The 22908-nt window shown below is 42.0% G+C and overlaps 1 protein-coding gene across 1 annotated transcript in view; it reads right to left on the reverse strand.

The window, feature by feature from the left end:
* Positions 1–6158: 6158 nt before the first annotated feature.
* The window catches only part of BAALC (BAALC binder of MAP3K1 and KLF4), a 124335-nt gene continuing 107585 nt past the window's right edge, over positions 6159–22908 (reverse strand). The window contains exon 3 of the mRNA XM_073590106.1: positions 6159–7306. Within this exon, the coding sequence (XP_073446207.1) occupies positions 7196–7306 (111 nt within the window). The 3' untranslated portion in view covers positions 6159–7195. The remainder of the gene's footprint in view (positions 7307–22908) is intronic.

The following is a 22908-nucleotide window of genomic DNA, read 5'->3' on the forward strand; positions in this document are numbered from 1 at the left end:
GCTGCTGCATCACACTGTTGACTCATGTTCCGATTATGATCTATATGTATACCCAAGTCTTTTTCACATGTGCTGTTGCTTAGCCCTATTCCTCCCATTCTGTATATTTTTTCATTTTTATTGCCCAGATGTAGAACTTTGCATTTTTCCCAGTTAAAAACTATTCTGTTAGTTTCTGCCCACTGCTCCAGTTTAGTTATATCTTTTGAATCAATCTGCGCTAGATAATTTGCATCTGATTCTTTCGCAAATTTAGGATTCTGATAACCCCCTTATTGGGGACTGTGTTCGGTTATACCTAACACATCCCATATCTGTACTTTGCTCTAATAAAATAAATTTAATACATTTCTAGGGTACACATGTGGGCTTTTCTCAGCTATAGATGCACACGCTCACTAATAATATTTAACACATTGGTTAATGTTGTATTAATTATCCCTTTCCCATTTAGTCTATATTATAGAAATTTAAAATGCTGGTCACCAACTCGGTAACGTTTTTGGCTAACACCCTAGTGATGACTTTCCATCTAATCATAAAAAATAGATTTCAATATTTCATATACCTGAAAAAATACGGAAAGGCCATGAATTAAAATGATAGGAAAAGACTGGCTACATCTTGATTGGAATCACATTAACTTAAAGTGGATCTCCGGTTATTTCACTGGACAGAGACAGAAGAAGGTCCCTGTGCACAAACAGTACAAGGGGTCCTTTGCAATCAATGCACAATCCCACCTGATTTGGAGGTGGTAGTGCCCCCCTTACCTCCAGGGCTCCTGTGCGGCTGCACATGCTGCACCAATGATATTATCCACCTCTGGGATATTTTACACTGATGGCTCAGGATAGGCCATCAGTATTAGGTTTATGGGTATCAGACACCCCAATCTCCCACCAATTAGCTTCTATTCATGAAAATAGGGGGCTGTTCTGCAATACTCAGCCGCCATAGCTGACAGCAGCCGATCAATGGAGGATTCCATGTGTCAGACTCCCACCGATCTGATCCTAAGACTAGCACATCAATATCTTATTACTGGAGAACACTTTTAAGGGGGTTGTCAAACTCTGGGGACAATTTTTTTTTCTAAAACCCATGTATTCAGGGGTAAAAATTATTTTTTGTTCTTTGGTTTCATTAAAAAATGTTCACCATTTTGCCTTCATAGGCTCTTATTTCCATGCAAATTTAACTTCAAAGTGGTCTATGGTCATAAGTTAGCTCAAAGGAGACAAAAAAGACAGCTAAAAGATTTAGAAAGTCTCCCACCAGATCATCAGAATGAGCTCACTGACGGTTTTTAGTTAATTCATTCTGCAGCCAGCAATAGACAGTGCACACAGAGGTCATAGGAGTCAAATAATGCAACATTTTGAATGAAACCCAACTACAAAAATTATTTTTAGACAAAAATGCATGCAGTTACGTAAGAAAAAAAAAGAGGTCCCCAAAAGTGGACAAACCCTTTAATATAGTAACATGTCATAAAAATGTTACTATCTTTAAAAAAAAATACATATTACCATAAAAACATTGTAAACACATGGACACATGGCTTTTGGCTCCTATCAATCAAGATTTACATATCCCAGTTTAGCTGCAGGTGAAATGTTCATCACTCAAAACTCAACTTTTTAAAGTTTTGCATGATTTCACCTTAACCACTACGCATGCTAATCAAAAAAGTGCTGCTGTGAGGTGACATGATTAGCACAAGGATTTATGACTGGGGAGTAAAAAGTTACTACCTGAAATGCTTCACCCACAAGGATACGTCTTCTTTGTCTCATCTAGATGTGTTTCATCAATTTTGGAACCACCTGTCAGAGCATGAATCCTATACCAAGGTTTCATCAATGTCATGAAATATGCACTTTAAACGAAGACGCCTCTACAAGCAGGATCACCGATGACGTAGAACAACCGATACTGTAGTAAAGGGCCTTAGTTAAAAAAATGTATGCATGATCTGTAACCTGAGGAAAAGCATGATCTCTTAGGATCTACTAAGCATATGATGAAGGCTTCTAAGGGCATACAAAGATCATATTACCCCTTCGTAGCCTGCTTTTAACTTTGCAATTCAGTCTTTTGGTGGTGTGAACACTGTCCTACAGACTTGTTCACTGTGTGCATGGCCCATGTGTTTATATGCAATTGGTTTCTTGTTTCTGCAAGATTAGGGAGGTCTCCACCCCTCCCTTGTGGGTCATGTACATATAAGCCGTCTTCCACAGCGTGTCCACATCGGACATTACCTTTCTGGATCCTGCTCATATAAGTACCATACACATGGTCAGGTTTTAAATACATCGGTTAGGAACTGCTCTGATATGGGTTACCTTTACGTTTGGTAGAGCTGCTTAGTATACATTTCTTGCAAGAAATGTATCAACCAAATACCCTGTTTTATTATCATCCTTTTACTAGCACTTGCTGTTTACTGTTACTTTTTTACAGCAGAGTATTTTTATACGTTTGTTATACTGTGTTTTCCTGTGTTTCAATTTAACAAGTAGACAGCACTCCCATAAACTTCTAACCTAGACCAGAACCCAAAATCCTGGACAATTGTAGAAAATAAAATGAATCGCACAATCTAATTTCATGTTGTGTGGGTTCGGTTTTAAAGATGACCTGCCACTTGCTCAAAAAATTAAGTTTAATACCTTGAAGAAAAAAATCTCTGAGCTCCTCTGATTCCACCACTTTTTTCCATTTTGTTCTGCGTCGCTCCATTGCAAAGATATTCACATTTGTTGCTTTCGGAGAGCAGTATGTGAAATCTCTGCTTGTAGTCAAACTGGTGTCTGAATAACAGAATGTCTGTGGATATTATCCACGCTTCTGAATAGAAATGAGATGTAGATCAGGATACATGTGGTCATTTTCTGATGAAGAAGTAACCTTATACTTCGAAACTCGTTGAATAAACCACCATCTTTCAGTTCATCACACCTGGATCTAGGTCTCATTTCTATTCAGCAGCGCGGATAATATCCACAGACATCCTGTTATTCTGATACTGATACGGTCACTTGCTGACTCATGGATCTGCTGCAGCTGACATTCCTATTTATACATTTTCACCCTTAAAAATAATAGATCAGGTTAGTATAATCTGAGAAAAACCTTTTATTGGAAAAGACCCTATTTTGATGTCTCCTACAGCTTCATCGTTTGTAGTCAAACTGGGGATTTCTTCTGGGGTCATGCGTTTTTACCCCTTCCTCTCAGATGCTGTCAATTTCAGTTCAGCAGTATCTGAGACTGTTAGATCAGTTGCTGAGCAATGCTCAGCTGCCTCTGGGAGGGAGAGGTGAAAGTGCACGCTGCCAGAGAAGACTCTGAAGAAACGCCCAGTTGGTCTGCAAACAGAGATTTCACATACTGCTCCCTAAAAGCAACAAATGAGAATGTCTCTGCAATGGCGTGACACTGGGCAAAATGGAAAATAATGGCAGAATCAGGGTCTCAGGGATTTTTAAAAAGTAATTCATTTCTTTTTTGAGCAAACAACAGATCCTCTCCTATTGGACATTGAATATCTTCTGCTGTCTGATTATCATGAGAACATGCAATTTAATCAGGGACAGGTATAATATATTCATAAAGTAAATGTGGGCTCTTTATCTCTTCTGTACAACCTCCAAAAAACCCTTTGGTTTATTATTATTGTGCGCCGCTTGTTCCTATCAGTCTATTTGGTTAGCACAGAATTAGAGCAACTCTACAAGCATGGGGTCATTTATTGTGGTATATAGTCTCTAAAGTTCCACACACACACAGACTCACCTCTGGTAAGAAAAATGAGCACAAAGTAATTGGAGGAAGGTAAAGTCCTTTTGATTGAATAGAATGTTTCAGTTTCCAGGAATGCTACTATCTACAAGATATGTGCTGAATTTGTTTTCTAGCTGGTGAAATATGGATCAAGCCTTGAGTCTTTGTCTTCCAGTTGACTGAGAGCTTTAGACAGGTTTTTCCAATATTTTCCAAATAGTGAGTAACATCCTGAGACTTTCTGGATTCACACAAAATTTGAAACATCTCCCAGGAACTGCAGAAGTCTCCAAAGTCTAAGTTTCCTGTGTATGGAGCGGAGAGGTTTTGTGATCAGACTGAGCCCCAGGTTCCAGATGCACAGTCGAGAGATGTAAATAGAGATGTGAAAGGGGCATGATCCATAAAAATTGGATGTGGGAAAAAACAGTCTACTTTCTTGCAAGCCCGTTTCAAATAGATGGCAAGAATGGTATTAAGAAAGATGTATTAAGAATCATACTATATCCTTGTGGTCACCTCTGATCTTGAGTACTTTTGATGTTTTTTTATTACTTGTACAAATGTATTCTCCTCTAAAACTATCGCTTTTTAAGGACATGGTGCTTTTTAAAGGCACCATATGGCAAAACACAAGGGCTCATAATACGTGTGAGGCTATATAAGGACCAGAAGTGACTCAAGTGACAACTGCATGCACAATATGATGCAATACATTCCCTGGCAGAAGTTATGTCGCTTATCCAAGTTATGTAAATAAAAGCTTATAACCTGATGTTAAATTCATCCATTGGTTGTATAAATTATTCTTCCGAAAGCTGAAACCCTCCGAAATGTGATTTAGGTTAAGAAAATAAATTGCCATCAATGCAGAAATATTGATCATTTAATGGACATAGAATGGTCAGATTTTGGCTAGACAAAAGTTTTGTCGGCCACAGAAAGTAATGTGATATTCAAACAAATAATTAACTTAAAATACAAATATATGTTGCATAACATTGGTGAATGAAGTTGTGGTGCTATTAGAGTCATAATTAATATTTTGTGTGACTTCCATGAGCTTGAAGGACTGCATCCATGCGGTTCAACAATGATTCATACAATTTATTAATGAAGTCATCAGGAATATCAAAGATTGCAGTCTTACATGCCTCCCAGAGTTCATCTAGATTCTTTGGTTTTGTCTTCCAAGCTTCCTCTTTCATCATACCCCAAACATGCTCAATAATGTTCATGTCTGGTGACTGGGCTGGCCAGTCCTTGAGCACCTTGATCTTTTTTTACCTGGAGGAACTTTGTTGTAGAGAATTTACCTGCTGCAGAATTTGACCCCTTTTATGATTTGGAATATAAGAGGTAGCTAATACTTCTTGATATTTTATGCTATTGGTATTGCCTTACACCTTGCAAATGTTTCACACACCCCCATACTGAATGTAACCCCAGACCATGATCTTTCCACCACTGTTTTCTGTGTGTATTTTTGATCCATACGGGCTCCAATAGGTCTCCTGCAGTATTTGCGGCGTCTGTGGTGTAATTCTACTGAAGATTCATCAGAGAAATCCACCTTCTGCCACTTTTCCAGCGTCCATCTGTTTAGCAGGCTGTGGGACTTTGCAAATGCCACACAGTTTTTTATTTGCCTTTTGTTTAGTGCTGGTTTCTGGGCACTGATTCGACCATGGAGGCCATTTCGAGACAGAATCCTACAAACTGTTCTAGTTGACACAGGGACTTGAGATGACCAGGCCTGTTGGAGCTCTGCTGCAGTAGAAGAGGGTCTTGCTTTGGATTTTGTAACCAACAAACGTTCCTCCTGAGCAGTTGTCTTGCAGGGTCTGCCCGACCTGGGCTTGGCAAACACATCTCCAGTCTCTTCGAATCTTTTTTTAATTCTTTGTACTTGACGCTGAGACACATTAAAGGTGCCAGCCACCTCTGCAGTGGATCTGGTCTTTAGCCTCTTGATAATCCAGGCTTTGGTCGCAGGGTGGATTTTTGGCATGTTGTCAGAGCTCATGTTGCAGCTCAAATGAAGGTCTGGGGTGATGGGTTTCTTTATATCCACACCCACTAATTATCCGATCATTTACTGAGCACAGGTGAGGATGTAAACTAGGATTGGGTGCATTATATAGGTGACAAAACTTTTGTCTTGCCAATATCTGACCATTCTGTGTCCATTAAATGATCAATATTTCTGCATTGATGGCAATCTATTTTCTTAACCTAAACCACATTTCGGAGGGTTTCAGCTTTCAAAAGAATAATTTATACAACCAATGGATGAATTTAACGTTAGGTTATAAGCTTTTATTTACATAACATGGATAAGCGACATAACTTCTGTCAGGGAATGTACATGGTCCATGCTTTTAGAGTTGCCCTAATGCTGTGCCAGCCAAATACTCTGATTTACAAAAGAAGTGTGCAATAACCTGAATGTTTTTGGGGGGATATGATAGACTGTAAAGGAGACATAAAAGCCCCAAACGTATTCTTCTACCTGTCCTTGATTAAAATGCACTTTTTCATGATGGACATACCAAGGGTGGACACAGACAGCAGAGAACTCACTATATGGGTCTCTAGTTCTCAAAAAGTGTAGCTTAGAGCACACGCCCCTTCTGAAATTATTTTGCTTGATCTGTCACATAGAATCTAATAAACAGTAGTATATTTTTTTTTAGGGTGACTTTAGACGTTCATGTCTACGGGTCCCCAGTGCATCTTCACGAATAGTATTTCTGCCTCTAGGTTGAACATTGAAAAAGAGCAATTACACAAAAAGCAAAAAGTTTCATGTCATCGCCCCTGAAGTCCTATACTCACTGACGTAGATATATGATGTTACCATGAACCTGTATGTCGAAATATTGGTTTAGTATCTACGGTAAATATCAAAGGTTGTCAGTTATGTCATGCAGTGTTCAAGCCTTTGGAAAGCACACATCCACTAATAGGAGTAGTAAGATAATCACAAAACACAGGCCCCCGCTTAGGTTACTATATATAGGAGAGACATGTTACTATCGAATTGAAAAGACTCGATAAAATGTTTTCAGATGTTCTCAAGAATAAAGTCAAGCACAGACCCTGTAGATGGAGGCTCATACTATGCTTCAAATTGCATCAAATGCGCTTGATATGAAGCCTCTTCCAGAAATCGAAATATCCACAAGACTTTCAACCTGATGCTTAGGTGCACTCAGCACGAAACTTTTGTGCCCCTTTTTTTCCCTTCTTGATACCCTCATAATATATCTGTTTCCAAAAGAAACCCTGTTCTTTTAAGAAAACAGTCATAAAGTATTACACTTTCTTTGCGTCCTTCTGCTCCTTCATTTAAGTGTGCAAAATGTTTTCAACATGCCCCCCGTGAGCATCTTCTTCCAGATTAATTAAGACAGTTCTCAGCAATCCGTCCATCGTTGTCCATTGGTCTTATGGTTTTCGATAAGTTGATGGTGACTTCTTTTTTGGGCATCCGCTTGCTGTCTCTTTTGCCCTATTGAAAATAATGCAGAAATAAAAATGAAATCCAATTGGGTTCCAGAGAGGGACACAATCTGTCAAACACATAGCCAAAATTACAGTTTTAATCAACTATTTCATTACTTTCTAGAAATAAAATTGCAATGTGTTCAAAAGGGTGAATAAAGTGAAATATAATTTTTTGAGTCTGAAGTTTCCCTTAAACACATTATAGGGAACTCGGATAAGACATCGGACTTAAAAGGGTGGTCCAAAGGTTAAGTCTGAGTAGAAGGAGGGCTGTGATATTTATGCATTCTTTCAAGCCCATAGCTGATATTTGGTGGGTCTCCGGAGGACAGGAGACTATTAGGGTCATGTGCATTTACTAGTTTAAAGAAGCACTCCTCTTCCTCCCATCAAAACTTTTATCTTATTAATTTATTGCAATCATCATATTATATAGCACTGTGTACAGTGGGGAAAAAAGTATTTAGTCAGCCACCAATTGTGCAAGTTCTTCCACTCAAAAAGATGAGAGAGGCCTGTAATTGAAATCATAGGTAGACCACAACTATGGGTGACAAAATGAGAAAACAAATCCAGAAAATCACCTTGTCTGATTTGGCAGGATTTATTTTTCAAATTATGGTGGAAAATAAGTATTTGGTCATAAACAAAAGTTCATCTCAATATTTTGTTATGTATCCTTTGTTGGCAATGACAGAGGTCAAATGTTTTCTGTAAGTCTTCACAAGGTTGGCACACACTGTTGGTGGTATGTTGGCCCAGTCCTCCATGCAGATCTCATCTTGAGCAGTGATGTTTTGAGCCTGTTGCTGAGCAACACAGACTTTCAAATCCCTCCAAAGGTTTTCTATGGGGTTAAGGTCTGGAGACTGGCTAGGCCACTCCAGGACGTTCATATTCTTCTTACGAAGCCACTCCTTCGTTGCCCTGGTGGTGTGCTTGGGATCATTATCATGCTGAAAGACCCATCCATGTTTCATCTTCAATGCCCTTGCTGATGGAATGAGGTTTGCACTCAAAATCTCACGATACATGGCCCCATTCATTCTTTCATGTACACGGATCAGTCGTCACTTTGCAGAGAAACAGCCCCAAAGCATGATGTTTCCACCCCCGTGCTTCACAGTAGGTATGGTGTTCTATGGCTGCAACTCAGCATTTTGTCTACTAAAAACACGACGAGTTTTGTTTCCACCAAACAGTTCTACTTTGGTTTCATCAGACCATATGACATTCTCCCAATACACTTATAATAATAATATAATAATAAATTTTATTTTTATAGCGCCGACATATTCCGCAGCACTTTACATTTCAGAGGGGATTTGTACAGACAATAGATATTACAGCATAACAATAATCACATACAGTAGATTATAACACATACCAAGAGGAAAGAGGGCCCTGCTCGCAAGCTTACAGTCTATGAGGAAAGAGGGAGACACGAAAGGTGGGTGGTAACAGTTACCCTGAATACCACTTCTGGATAATCCAAATGCTCTCTAGCAAACTTCAGATGGGCCCAGACATGTACTGGCTTAAGCAGGGGGACACATCTGGAACTGCAGGATCTGAGTCCATCGCGGCGTAGTGTGTTACTGATGGTAGCCTTTATTACGGTGGTCCCAGCTATATGCAGGTAATTCACTAGGTCCCCCTGTGTGATTCTTGGATTTTTGCTCACTGCTCTTGTGATCATTTTGATCCTATGGGGTGAGATCTTGAGTGGAGCCCCAGATCGAGGGAGATTATCAGTGGTCTTGTATGTCTTCCATTTTTTTATTATTGCTCCCACAGTTGATTTCATCAACTGGTGCAGGGCTACAGTTTTGTTTTTGGTGTCCTTCGACAGCTCTTTGGTCTTCACCATAGTGGAGTTTGGTGGAGTGTGACTGTTTGAGGTTGTGGACAGGTGTCTTTTATACTGATAACAAATTCAAACAGGTGCCATTACTACAGCTAATGAGTGGAGGACAGAGAAGCCTCTTAAAGAAGAAGTTACAGGTTTGTGAGAGCCAGAAATCTTGCATGTTTTAAGGTGACCAAAAACTTATTTTCCACCATAATTTGCAAAATAAATTTTGCCAAATCAGACAAGGTGATTTTCTGGATTTGTTTTCTCATTTTGACTCTCATAGCTGTGGTCTACATATGATGTTAATTACAGGCCTCTCTCATCTTTTTAAGTGTGAGAACTTGCACAATTGGTGGCTGACTAAATACCTTTCTTTCCCCACTGTACTTACAATTTCTCATTTTGCCTTTCTACCTAGCTAATTATTCTCTTTTCCATGAGGTCTATGACATCACATGATTAAAAACTGACTGACTAGCTAAATCCTTCTAAGCGCCATGTAGAAACAGGAGGTAAATTTTGTCTGCACAAGTCAAGAGTCACTGCAAAAGTCTATTTTAAGGGGAGGAGCGGAGCAGCTGGGTCAGAAGTTGAAGAGGGGGATGATAAATGCAGGGACAAGAGACATCCTGTTTCTACATAGAGCAGGGAAAAGAAAAGAACTAGCTGGGTAGAAAGGCAAAATGAGCAATTGTAAGTAAACAATGCTACTACTGTATAAAATATGATGACTCAAATATATTAAGAGGATAACAACTTTGATGGGACTGCCTCATTAAGTTCTAGTAGTGGTGAATGGCACCAGGGAGGCAAGACTGGGACTCTTTTTTGTATTGTGACTCTCACTACAGGGCCAGATTTTGACCCCGATGTCCAGCACAAATTCCTAGAAATTGTAACAGTGCTTCTCATTTTTCAGTGATGTGAGGTATCACAGGAACCATTTCTATTTAAAAGTCTGGCTGGTTTATTTCCGTCCTCATAAACCACTTCACAGGAAAACTTAAATACAACCCTTGTCCAACACAAAGTGAAACATGCATCAAAAGTCCATACAATAGTGCTGGCTTGTCAGTTTAGGTTAGAGTCCAGCTTGTTTGTCCTTTAGCAAAGCCACATAAACCAGGAGGTCAAAATACCTCCTTTCACAGAACCATGTGTGACATAAACAGGTCCCATTTTACAATGTGAACCACACACTAGAGTGGAGATATGGTGTGCAGCCGTCTTGCCCTAACTCTTCAGATGCGCACATTAAGACTTGGCCCTATCATGGACAATCAACCCCTCTTAGTAATATGTGTGCTATAGGATTACTCCAGGTTTTACGTGACAGAGGACATCCAGCTCTGTGATACATATCTCCCATCCACTATATGTCCAGCAGCCATGTTACAAAATATATAATCTTTCCACCATTTTTGCTGCTTTGCATTGCATGGTTATATTTCCTTGCTGTTTATCCTTCGACAATCTTGGCAACTATGAAGATTTGCAGTATTAAGAATATTATTAGCCGCCCAGAGTACTCAACTTTGATCCACTTCGGTCTCCATTACTTGAAATAGTTTATTGCTAATGGAGTGAATTATAATCACATGCTGGAAATGGGGAAGGTAATTATGCTAATGGCATGTGTCCTTCTAGGAGCTGACATACAATGGACAAGTCTGGAAGCCTCTCTTGTTGATTAGGAAACATGTGAGAGGCATTATCAGAGGCATAAATTAACATATTTATTCTGGTGCTCTCGAAGTGTCTCATTGAAGATCGTTCACCCCATCCTCAGCCAAGTGCGTAATGAAGAACTGAAGATTAAATCTGATTCTAGCTAACGTCATTGGGAGGTGTAGAGTCCTCAGCTCATTCAAATGGACTGTACCATGCTAAAATAATTAAAATTAAATTTCATATTATGTTAATAAAAGCTATTTTTATGCCTGTTTAGGACCAGTCCAGACGTGAGGGGGTGGTTCAAGATTCCCACTCCACACCTACTTGCCTGTGTAAACATAAAAGATGTTATTGGTGTTTTAGCCACTAGATGGCAGCGGTTCACAGATTCATACGACTTTCACCTGTATGTCAGTTGGAACACAGGGAGATAACCAGCTTGAGCCGCCCCAGCAACAGTTGGAAAACGGAAGGATGACTGAGAGCTGCAGGCCAATTTAGAGTGCAGTTAGTAAGAGACAGATGTGACAGGAGCACAGGAGAGTTAAGAAGAATGGGTATGTGCAGTGTGCTAGGAGCTGGTCAGATTAATGAGGAAAGGTGCAACTGTTCCTGTGATTCCTGTCAAAGAGGAAGAATCACATTGGGGAGACAACTACGGTTGGATACAGAGTTAGATCCCACCCAAAGCATTGGCTGTGACGTGAATGGCCTTCTGCTAGCCTGTCAGGCAAAAACTGTATTCCAGGTAACAAGCCCAAGATCCACTCCATGGTTTTCCAGCTAAACGGCTGTTCGGACTACTAGACAGCCATTTCTGTGTTCAGTTAATGGCCGGTAAGTCCTGAGCTCAGGCCCCATCACAGGGATCCTGGTGGGTGCTTGCATGCAGACTTTAGATAGAATTTGGCACCAAACCTAAATTCTCAGTTAGAGACATTGTTTCCTAAGAGGGCTGTGTGAACCTTAGCTGGATACTCCCTTCACTGGGTGAGCTTGTATATAGATAGCAGTTCTCTAAAATTACAATTCTGTTAGGCTAACTTTGTGAATCTCAACTGCTGCAGGGGCCGCCTCCTGCACTCATCTAATTACACTCATGCTCTGGGTAACTTCCGGTTACCACATTAGGCAGAACCAAAGGTCAGGCAAATTATAAAACATACTGGGCCTATCGGCTGTGCATAGCAGGGGTCCTAGCTGATCTGGGCAAGGTGTATGTATGATAGTTAACGGTGTTTCTTTCTTGTTATTTCCGTGTAACACAGTTTTCACAGAAGTCTTCCTAGACCTGGAAGTCCAGCCAAACTGAGCAATTGTGGGAGAAGAGCCTTGGTGAGAGAGGTAAAGAAGAACCCCAAGATCACTGTGGCTGAGCTCCAAAGATGCAGTAGGGAGATGGGAGAAAGTTCCACAAAGTCAACTGTCACTGCAGCCCTTCACCAGTCAGGCCTTTATGGCAGAGTGGTCCAACGGAAGCCTCTCCTCAGTGCCAGACATATGAAAGCTCCCATAGAGTTTGCTAAAAAAAACAAATAAAGGACTCCCAGACTATGATAAATAAGATTCTCTGGTCTGATGACACGAAGATAGAACTTTTTGGTGATAATTCTAAGCGATATGTGTGGAGAAAACCAGGCACTGCTCATCACCTGCCCAATACAATCCCAACAGTGAAACATGGTGGTGGCAGCATAATGCTGCGGGGGTGTTTTTCAGCTGCAGGGACAGGATAACTGGTTGCAATTGAAGGAAACATGAATGCGGCCAAGTACAGTGATATCCTGGATGAAAACCTCTTCCAGAGTGCTCTGGACCTCAGACTTGGCCGAAGGTTCACTTTCCAACAAGACAATGACCCTAAGCACACAGCTAAAATAACAAAGGAGTGGCTTCAGAACAACTCTGTGACCATTCATGACTGGCCGAGCCAGAGCCCTGACCTAAACCCAATTGAGCATTTCTGGAGAGACCTGAAAATGGCTGTCCACCAATGCTCACCATCCCACCTGACGGAACTGGAGAGGATCTGCAATGAAGAATGGCAGAGGATCCCCAAATCCAGGTGTGAAAAACTTATTGCATCATTCCCAAGAAGGCCCATGGCTGTACTAGCTCAAAAGGGTGCTTCTCCTCAATACTGAGCAAATGGTATGAATACTTTTGACCATTTGATATTTCAGTTTTTCTTTTTTAATAAATTTGCAAAAATTTCTACATCTATGTTTTTTCAGTCAAGATGGGGTGCAGAGTGTACATTAATGAGAAAAAAATCAACTTTTTTGAATTTAACAAATGGCTGCAATGAAACAAAGAGTGAAAAATGTAAAGGGGTCTGAATACTTTCCGCACTCATTGTATTTACCATACAACTATAGGATTAGTAATGAATATGTGTCTTACAGACGCCTCTCCATTACTAAGCCATGAGCTTGATGTCATGTGACAATACAAATATGACATCAACCCCACAAATATGAACCCCACTTGCCACCACTGCAGGGCAAGTGATAAGAGCCGGGCAAAGCGCCAGAATTGGCGCATCTAATAGATGTGCCTTTTCTGGGCAGCTGCGGGCTGCTATTTTTAGGCTGAGGGGGCCAATATCCATGGCCCCTTACTAGCCTGAGAATACCAGTCCCCAGCTGTCAGCTTTAGCGAGGCTGGTTGTCAAAAATGGAAGGGACCCCACGCCATTTCTTAAAAATTATTTATTTAAATAATTTAAAATACAGCGTGGGGACCCCTCTATTCTTGATAAATAGCCTTGCTGAAGCTGACAGCTGAGGGTTGCAGCCCCCAGCTGTGAGTTTTAACTGGCTGGTTAGCAAAAATACAGGAGAATCCATGCCTTTTTAAAAAAAATTATTTACTTACAGCACAGGAGCGGTTAATGAATACTTCCATCCGATGATCCTGCTTTCACTGTAATTCCGGCAGCAGGTGTCGGATAATGGGATCAATAGTCCCATCAGCTGACACCAGTGACCGGAGGTAACATTTATACCACCGATCACAGCCGAGCACTCACGTTTTCTTTTGACAGCGTGTGAACCGTGGCTCTCTGACCGGCGGGGATGATTTCACCGCCGATCAGAAACGGTATTTTTTGTGCTGACAGCGCGACAAACACCCAGTGTTCGAGCAGCCAGACCCGAACAGTAACATGGACTTCTTGTTTGGTGTCCATGCCCGAACAGTAGGTGTTTGGTATAGATGCCGTACTTTACTGTTCAGGTGCGCCCACCTCTAATGAAAGGCTGTATAGTCGCATTATGCAACAATGCAGCCTGCCATCCAGATGTAGCAGAGCTAGACCCATAGCAAGAGAAATGAATTATCTTCTCTGCGAACAGATGAGGAATATGGTTGTTTATTACTTTAATTCTCTTACAGGGGACAATGGCTTAATTGGAATGGGCAATGACTTAAGTATGGTTTAATTAAGATTGAGTAAAGGAGTCTGTGTCATTATTTCAATTAAAGGACTTTATTCTGGATGTGAGTGTTTTTATAAAATTTGACTATGGGGTTAGTAATGGGGGGGTCTTATAGACGCCTCTCCATTACTATCCTCTGCACTTGATGTCACCTGACAGTACAAAGGTGACATCTACCCTCCCCCCAACTATCGCCCCACTTGTCAACGCACCAGGGCAAGAGGTAAGAGTGAGGCTAAATGCTAGAATTGGCATATCTTATAGATGCAACTTTTCTGAGGTAGCTGAGAGCTGATGTTTTTAGCCTGGGGGGCCCAATATGCATGGCCCCTTCCTAGGCTATTAATATTAGCAAGCAGCTGTCTTCCTAGCTTTTGCTGGTTACTAATTATAGTGGGACCCTATGCTTTTTTTGGGAGGGTCCCCCATTTTAATAACCAGTAAAAGCTAAGTATACAACTGTGAGCAGATATTAATAGCCTGGGAAGCTCCTTGGGTATTACCCCATTCCTAGGCTATAAACATCTACCCCCAGTCGTCGGCTGGTTTGGAAAATTACGCGGAGGCCTACGCCATTTTTTTCAGAAAAATAATAATTTATTAATTAAATGCATATACAGTAAGCTGCACACACTGTAGTAATCATATATGTGACTGACATCTTTATATCTATCTATTCTATGTGTATATATCTATTCTATTGAGTCACACTGATTTTATTGTACGCGGCTGCTGAATTACCGGCTTTTCATCTATTTAATATATATGTGTGTGTGTGTATTGGAGAATATTTCCTTTGAAAATGACGTGTAAATGACAGAGATTTGCTCTATGTAAAGGCTCATGTTAAAATCACACTGCAATCAGATAGCAATCGCACTGCATTCGGATGTAAATCGGATGCTAGGTGTGAAAAATCAGATTGTATTCGCATGAAAATCGCATGAAACTTGCATTACACTAGTCCTACTTTTCTGGACCAAAATAAGAACTTTTTTTCACGGTGATGGATACGAGCACTTATTCTGGTTATATGCACTGTGCAGTACCACTTCTCCTGTCCTGTTTTTGCAGAGGCGGCATTGGACTTCTGGATTATCATTATTGGTTTATTATTTTCTATATTCCCAATGGCAGATAAAAATAAATCTTGGAAAACCTGTTTAAATGGGTTATCCCAAATTTAGAAGTTATCCCCTATCCTCTGGAAAGGAGATAATAATAATAATCTTTATTTTTATATAGCGCTAACATATTCCACAGCGCTTTACAGTTTGCACACATTATCATCACTGTCCCCAATGGGGCTCACAATCTAAATTCCCTATCAGTATGTCTTTGGAATGTGGGAGGAAACCGGAGTACCCGGAGGAAACCCACGCAAATACGGGGAGAACATACAAACTCATAACTATTCAATCGCTGGGGATCCGACTGCTGGGACCACCCAAGATCTGGAGAACCAGAACTCTGAAGGGCAACATGTGAATGCAGATTTGGTCGATCATACGCACTGTGGCGCCATTCACATGTGACTCTTCCAATATTTCCTTTAAGAGGGTGTTGACGGGCATGGCCAAGTGAAGCAAAACTCTTTGATCAGTGGGTGGGGAGTGTTATAGTATGTAGGCTGTTGGGGTTTGAGTGCCAGGGCTGCTTTTTTTTTTGTCCAAGTCCGGCCCTGGGCTAGTACCTATGTGCAGTTATATAAACTACAACATTATTAAAAACCTACTTAGTGTTGAAGTAATCATTTTAAATTCTCTGTTCATACTCTGCTTTATCAGTCTCCTAATCAAACCACTTAACCAGCTGTGCTGTGCCGATATGTTTATTGTCTGTTCATCTCATGGCTCTTCTAGCCTGAGTGTATATCGCACCAACAGATGAAAGTGAATAGTAGTAATGTGAATATATTGCCTCACACAGCTGCAGTCTAGCACAATGGGAAATTTAATATACTGTCTTATTACAGAAATTCAAATTACTTTCTTTAAAACCTTAACTTGCAGACTCTCTGACATGTTTCGCCATGACTGGCATCATCAGGGGTTAGAGGCTGCAAAGTAGTTTAGTTATGTAGCTTAATTTCGTTGTTTCTATAAGTGTACATGTGTTAAGTTTTTATTTGGAATAAATAAAAAATACCATATTTTATTTACATTTTATTTATGTTTTAAATGCAGTATGGAGTTTTGTGGGTAATAATTTGTCATTTAGCAACTTGTAGATAAAATACATTTGAATTGATCCCCACCTGGTCTGGTGGGCATAAAAAAAAGTTAAGTGTAGTTTTTGAATTAGGTTAAGGATTTAGTAAACGACACAACCTTCATAAAAGCTCCCCTCCCTTCATTTTTACCATAAACTTCTGCCTGTATATCACCCTGTAAACATCCCGGGTTGACATATCTGGATATATGAACAGACTCACTCATCAGTGGCCCTCACTAGGCTAGACAATGGGAACTAGAGCATGTGCCTCGTTGGGAGCAGTATTATTCAGTAGAGGCCACTTATGGATGGGTCAGGTTACATGCCCCTCAATTAGCGGTGTGACTAAACAAGGATAACACTTTCCAATTCAAAATCAGGATAGTGATGCAGATCTTCAAATTACATTACTATAGTAAATGACTTTATTTGCTGTTTCCACATTCATGCAAACTTTTTTAAGGCTGTGCACCTAACCATGCTTCCTTCTCTGCATCACAGCTTGTCACCCCTTTCTCATGCCCTCTTCTTTCTGTAAGATTTGTTGGCGACCAGTAGTAGATTTATTCATGGATTAATCGTTTCCAACAAAATTGAGAAACTAAAGTGGCCAACTCCTTTTATTAGACCTCATAGTGATGTTTTAAGCTTTAAATATGGCTGTATAGTCCTGGGATATCTAGTATTGGCTCTTCTCCCAAGTGACGGCATATGTAAAAGTGTCATAAATTTTAGTCCAAGCAACAATTTTTTACTATTTACTCCTTCCCAGCCTCCACTTCCCTAGTATGACCCAGTATGAACTGTTACAGTTCATGGTAATTGTGTAGAACTGGGATTTAGACACTATGGAATATTATATCTGGTTTTATAGAGTGGTTCAGATTTCTGATGGTATTTTCAGGATTGATTGGTGGTACCAAACAAAGTAATCTTCTCCGCTATAAGTTTCAGACAAGACTATTGGTGGTATTCTAAGGAGGTGGCAGGGACCCTAATGTACCTTCTACCGCCTGAACACTTTTCGCACGATTACATGTAGCACCTAATTTTTATTAATGTGTAATGTAATGATTATGTACTGTGATGTCATGTATTTGTTATTTATTGTGTATATGTTTAGGATTAGGGATAGAAGTTAGCATAGGGTAATAGCGGGGTTAGAACAGAGGGGGGGCATATTAGAGCTAGAGACTAGGATAGATAATGGTATTAGTTTAGGCACAGGCAGCAAGGAGTTAAGTAGAAGAGAGAGGCACAGAGCAGAACATCACAGAGCAGGGAGATATAGAACAGATGCTTCCTGGTTCTGTCAGACGCCTGGGCAGTCTGCCCAAGGGCAGGACATATGCAGTGGACAGTAGCAAGCTGTGGGGATAAGTCTGCAGATGGCAGTAAGAGGTCCCCAGCTGAAGAACAGGGTAAATGGGCATCACCTTAAAGCAATCATCCCCAGGAAGGATTCGGGGTCTAAGACCGGGACAGCAGCAGCTGAGATGGTGTTCCCGGCACCTTTCCCTATTGGAACCGGACAAGGGGCTGACAGAGAGCTGGTGATGCTGAAGGTACAGATGGGACATGGACTGTCCAAAGGGACTGCCCATATGGCAGAGGAAGGGAAAGTATAGGAAATGTTGCCCCGTGTGAACTGTGCTGCTTATGTTATGGATGCCTTACTGTTTAGTAAAGTTCAACTGTTGGAAAAGAACTGTGACTCTGTGGTGTTTCCTGGAACCTGGAAGCTGGAGTAACGGAGGTAACTAACAGTATAGCAGTACCAGGACTTTATTCATCCTTTCAAGTACAAGGTGCCGGGGTGCTCACTGACTGTGAACTCGCCCACAACTACCTCCTCGTGCCACCTTGTTACATTTGGTGTAGTCGGCAGGATCAAATCCAGAAGCCCTGCAGCTACAGAACTGGGGGAAACGATTCCTGGAACTTTCAAGGTGACAGCCGTGAAAGAGTTATAGATGGCGGCTGATTGTGACTTTAAGATGGTGCTGAACACTGACAAGGAGACAGTGGTCAGTGCCGCGAAAATGGAGAGTGGTGCTGCCTTTCGTGGGCATCCCAGAGAGAAACTAGCACCAAAAGGAAGGAGACCACATCCCATTGTGACTGGTGGCTGCCTGAGATGGGCGCGGCAGAAGAAGCCCCGACACCTGCAGCAGAATCTGAGGGAACAGGTGGGGCAGCTGGAAGTAACTCCACCCATGAACGGGTGGATCCCAGAAGAGCAAGACGGCCCACCCGGAAGAGAGACGCAATTACCAAGTGAGATATCTGTGCAGATCAAGATCGCCAAGAGCGAGTACACCATGGACGCGGAGAAGTTGGAGCCGGAAGAAGTAATAAAGAAACCAGAAGTCATGGAGAGAGGGACCATCGTGGCTGTGATCCCGAGTTCATGCGGCCATAGAGCAGGGCCATCGCAGCCGGCTGCAGTTACGGAGAGTGTGACACCAACCCTCACCCCAGTCCCCGCATCCCCCATGGCAGCTACCTAGACGAGTCCTGGGCCCCAATAGCGAGACAGGCTCGGTGGGTGAAGGAAGTTATTGAAGAAAAGAAATGGCAGGAGCCCTGAATTTTAAAGGAGTGAAAGAGGCACTGCATTGACTAGTGAGGACCCTTATAAGTGTGATGAGGTGTGCCGGATGCACTAAATGAGAGACTGTTCCGCGTCTCCTGAAGGGCAGGGAGCCCTGGATGGCACCAGGACTGAGTGTCGGTGGAGACCTGAATGGTCACAGATAAAAGACTGTTGTTTTTGCTTTCTCCCTTCCTCATCCAAGTTTCATTTGCGCATCCCCTGCTGGATTACAGAACTGGAACCCTGAAAGGGTTAATCACAATGGACTGTGTGTGCGGTTGCTTTAAGGACTGTGTTATTTTAACCCTACATCTTACCTGCATTTGCCCCAAATTTTAGTTGACCCAACCAAAGTTATCAGATAGAGACTGTGTTAATTGTAAATGTATGTTTAAAAAAAATGTTTTCTAACAGTTTTACATTGACAGGTGCCGCCATGGTCGAGGACATCCATATTTTAGGCGGAAGTAGTGTAAGGAGGTGGTGGGGACCCTCATGCACCTTCTCTCTCCTGAACGCTGTTCGCACGATTACATGTGGCACCTTATTGTTATTAATGTGTAATGTAATGTTTATGTACTGTGATGTCATGTATTTGCCATGTATTGTGTATATGTTTAGGATTAGGGGTAGAAGTTAGCTAGAGTAATAGTGGGGTTAGAATAGAGTGGGGCACATTAGAGCTAGAGACTAAGATAGATAATGGTATTAATTTAGGCACAGGCAGCAAGGAGTTAAGTAGAAGACTACCTGTGTGGACCTGGGCAAAAATGCAGCCATTCTGCTTGTGAATGCTCTTATTTCAGGACTGCAGTAAAATCATGATCTTCAGAACAAGTTCACATAAAAAAGTAATTTGCTTTAATAGGATTTGATTTGTGCCATGTTTTTTTTCTGAAGCATTCACAATGATATAACGAAGATGAAAATGTATTGGTTTTCTTACTGCAGTTGTTTAATTACAGAAATTCACAGTAGTATGGCATAAATTACAGGGGAACAAACCTACAATTAACTTTGCATAAATCACACGCATAGGTGAATATAAGAAACTTTGTAATATATCTTATCAATGAAATCTGCTTCTTTCTCCACTTACGAGCCACATGTCCCCATTTGCCTTTCCCTGTCTTCTTAACTCAACATCCACTATGAAAAGCAGCTCAATCCACCTTCCAGGTATCAATCATCTATTTTACGAATCCAAACTTTTTTTTAACTGTTAGGCCGAACCCACCGGACCTGAACATCTAGGGTCCGCCCATCTCTATTAAGGATTGTATCAATACATCTCTCCTCTGATCCCTAACTTACGACTTCTGGCAGTTTGGAACTTCTTGGACCGCACAGGACACTATGCCCCATGCCACAGCAAAGGCACTGGCTTGTCTCCTTGATCTCCTGCACCACTCTATCACAGGGGCACAGGGTTGCTTCTCCTGGGATTGGTAGATCTCCTGCAAGGGCTGCTACCTATCAGACCTCACATTAGCCCTTGAACTAATTATATGTGTGCATGTTAAAATGGCTGAAGAGCTGGCTACCTACACCATCAGATGCCACCTGGCATTGTAGGGCGCCACATATTTTTCATTCTCACGTTAACTGGCAGTTCTGGTAGTTGGTCATAGTATAGTGACAGCAAAGATATCAAATTGCTCCAGTAAGAAAAGGGAACATATGGATCTAGGGGCAGAAACTGTTGAGAAAGCAGCAGTACTGGAAGATTTGAGAATTAGAGATGATTTAGCCGGGAGGCTGATCCCAAGAGACACTGTGGGTTCACAGTGAATCACCCTGGATCAGTGAGCTGTGGCATAGTTGTAAGAAGAATGACCTCTATTGCGCTGGGTCCAGAACTGTTGGAACTGTCACCTTTGTTGTCCGGGGGAAATCTTAGAAACCCGGAACGACCTTAGCACTCAACAACAGAGATGTGGCTAAGCTAAAAAGGCCAGAACGAGCGAAAAAGCGGAGCAACTTTGCGGCAGAAGTTTGGTGCTCCGTCCTCTGAGCACCGTGACAGAGCAGGCCCACGCTATAGGGTCCCTGCGTTGGCGTACAGAGATTGTGACCAGAGACGTGCCGAGTGCCTGTTGGCTCCCGCAGCTAAAAGTGCCAAACGCTCCGGGCTATTAAGTACCGCGCGCGTGCCGTTTAAGAAGGACCGGGTGACTCACTGTGCCCTTTCTCACCCGCGTACATCTGTCGGGCTACATTGAGCTCCGGCAGAGTTGAAGACTGCATTCCACTCCACGCAACGAATCCTGGACCCAGGACCCCATATATGACGTCAAGGACTCCACCGCCGGGAACCAGATCATCAAAGCCTCCAGGACAACACTGGATTCATTATGCGTTAACTGCGTTGGCACCACCATTTGAACCAGGACTCTGCAATCAGGAAGCCTTTGGACTGATAAGTTAACCCTTAATGAACGATTGTTTTACTTATTACAATTGTGATCTCACCCTGCACACCCTTTCGGCTAGTATTATCTGCTACACCCCTGTTTACCTCTTCTCCTCCCTGCGTGGATATCTCCCTGTTCAAGTAAACTTAATGTTAACCTTTGCTCTGCCTCCTGTCCATTACTGCATCCGGCAACCTGCTCACATACTCTTGGCCAAGTCTAGGAAGTTTGTAGAGAAGAGATACTAAGGTTTCCTGACAGGGACACTGAGGAGCAGCTAATGAAGCTATATTGTAGGGGAAAAGAGAAGGAAGATGTGTGTGCCCAATCTATGAGGCCGATCTGCAACTGTTAAGCCCCCCGTTACACACTGCGATATCGCTAGCAATATCGCTGTAAAGTCACCGATTTTGTGACGTTGCAGCGATATTTCTAGCGATATCGCTGCATGTGATACTTACCTCCGACCGGCTCCCCCGCTGGTTATCGCTGATCGCGCGAGAAGCTCCTGGACCATTCCTCGTCGGTCACTTCCTGTGGCGCTTCCTGTGGCGCCGGCGAGCGACGCGTGGAGCCGGGCGGGAGGACGCAGGAGCACCGCGTCTGACAGGTAAGTAGCGATCCCCGTCCCCAGCGATGTCGCTGGTGAGATCTGCCTGTGTGGCAGCTCACTAGCGACCACCTAGCGATGCACCAGCGATCCTGACCGCGTCATATCGCTGGTCGGGATCGCTGGTGCATCGCTAGGTGTAACGGTACCCTTAGGCCTAGTACCACCAATTACAACTGTTAAGTCATTACTTTTGTCCACCACAGAAGCTCAGTATAACAAGTGTCATGCCTACTATCACTGAATTCTGCAGTAAAGACTGCTTTATTTTAAGAAGAGCCCGCTTCTCTCCTGATATTCAGGAAGTAATGTGTCTCAACTAGAAATGAATTTTGGAGATTCTGCTAGCATTCGAATTCAAAGTTGGCCAAGAAGTTCGATTTGCATCAAACTTATTTTATGTGAATCGATATAGGTTAAATGAGCCATTTATTAGCTGCTGAGTTTCCCAACAACAAAATATAATGCAGTAAATGGATGGGCCAGGAAGGGGTTAAAAATAATAACATTTCATACATACCTAACCCCTCATCTTTCCTGTGCAACTCCTCACCTGTCCTCTACTGTCCTTCTAGGCCTCTGCTTGGCTAGAACTCAACACACGTTCTGACATCATGACATATGATGGCAGAACATATTTCGAGGCCTAGCCGGTACCGGCAAACGGTGGGGAAGAAACCGACAAATGAGCAGAGTGGGCATCTAGAAATCCAGCAGCAGACCGAAGGAGAGCTGCGGTAGCAGAGACAGATGAGGGGTCAGATGAGTATGATTTTTTTTGTTTGTTTTTAGCCCCCTCCTGG

Source organism: Dendrobates tinctorius, unplaced genomic scaffold (genome assembly GCF_039654945.1).
Source record: "Dendrobates tinctorius isolate UK_male_01 unplaced genomic scaffold, ASM3965494v1 ptg000116l, whole genome shotgun sequence".
NCBI lineage: Eukaryota > Metazoa > Chordata > Amphibia > Anura > Dendrobatidae > Dendrobates > Dendrobates tinctorius.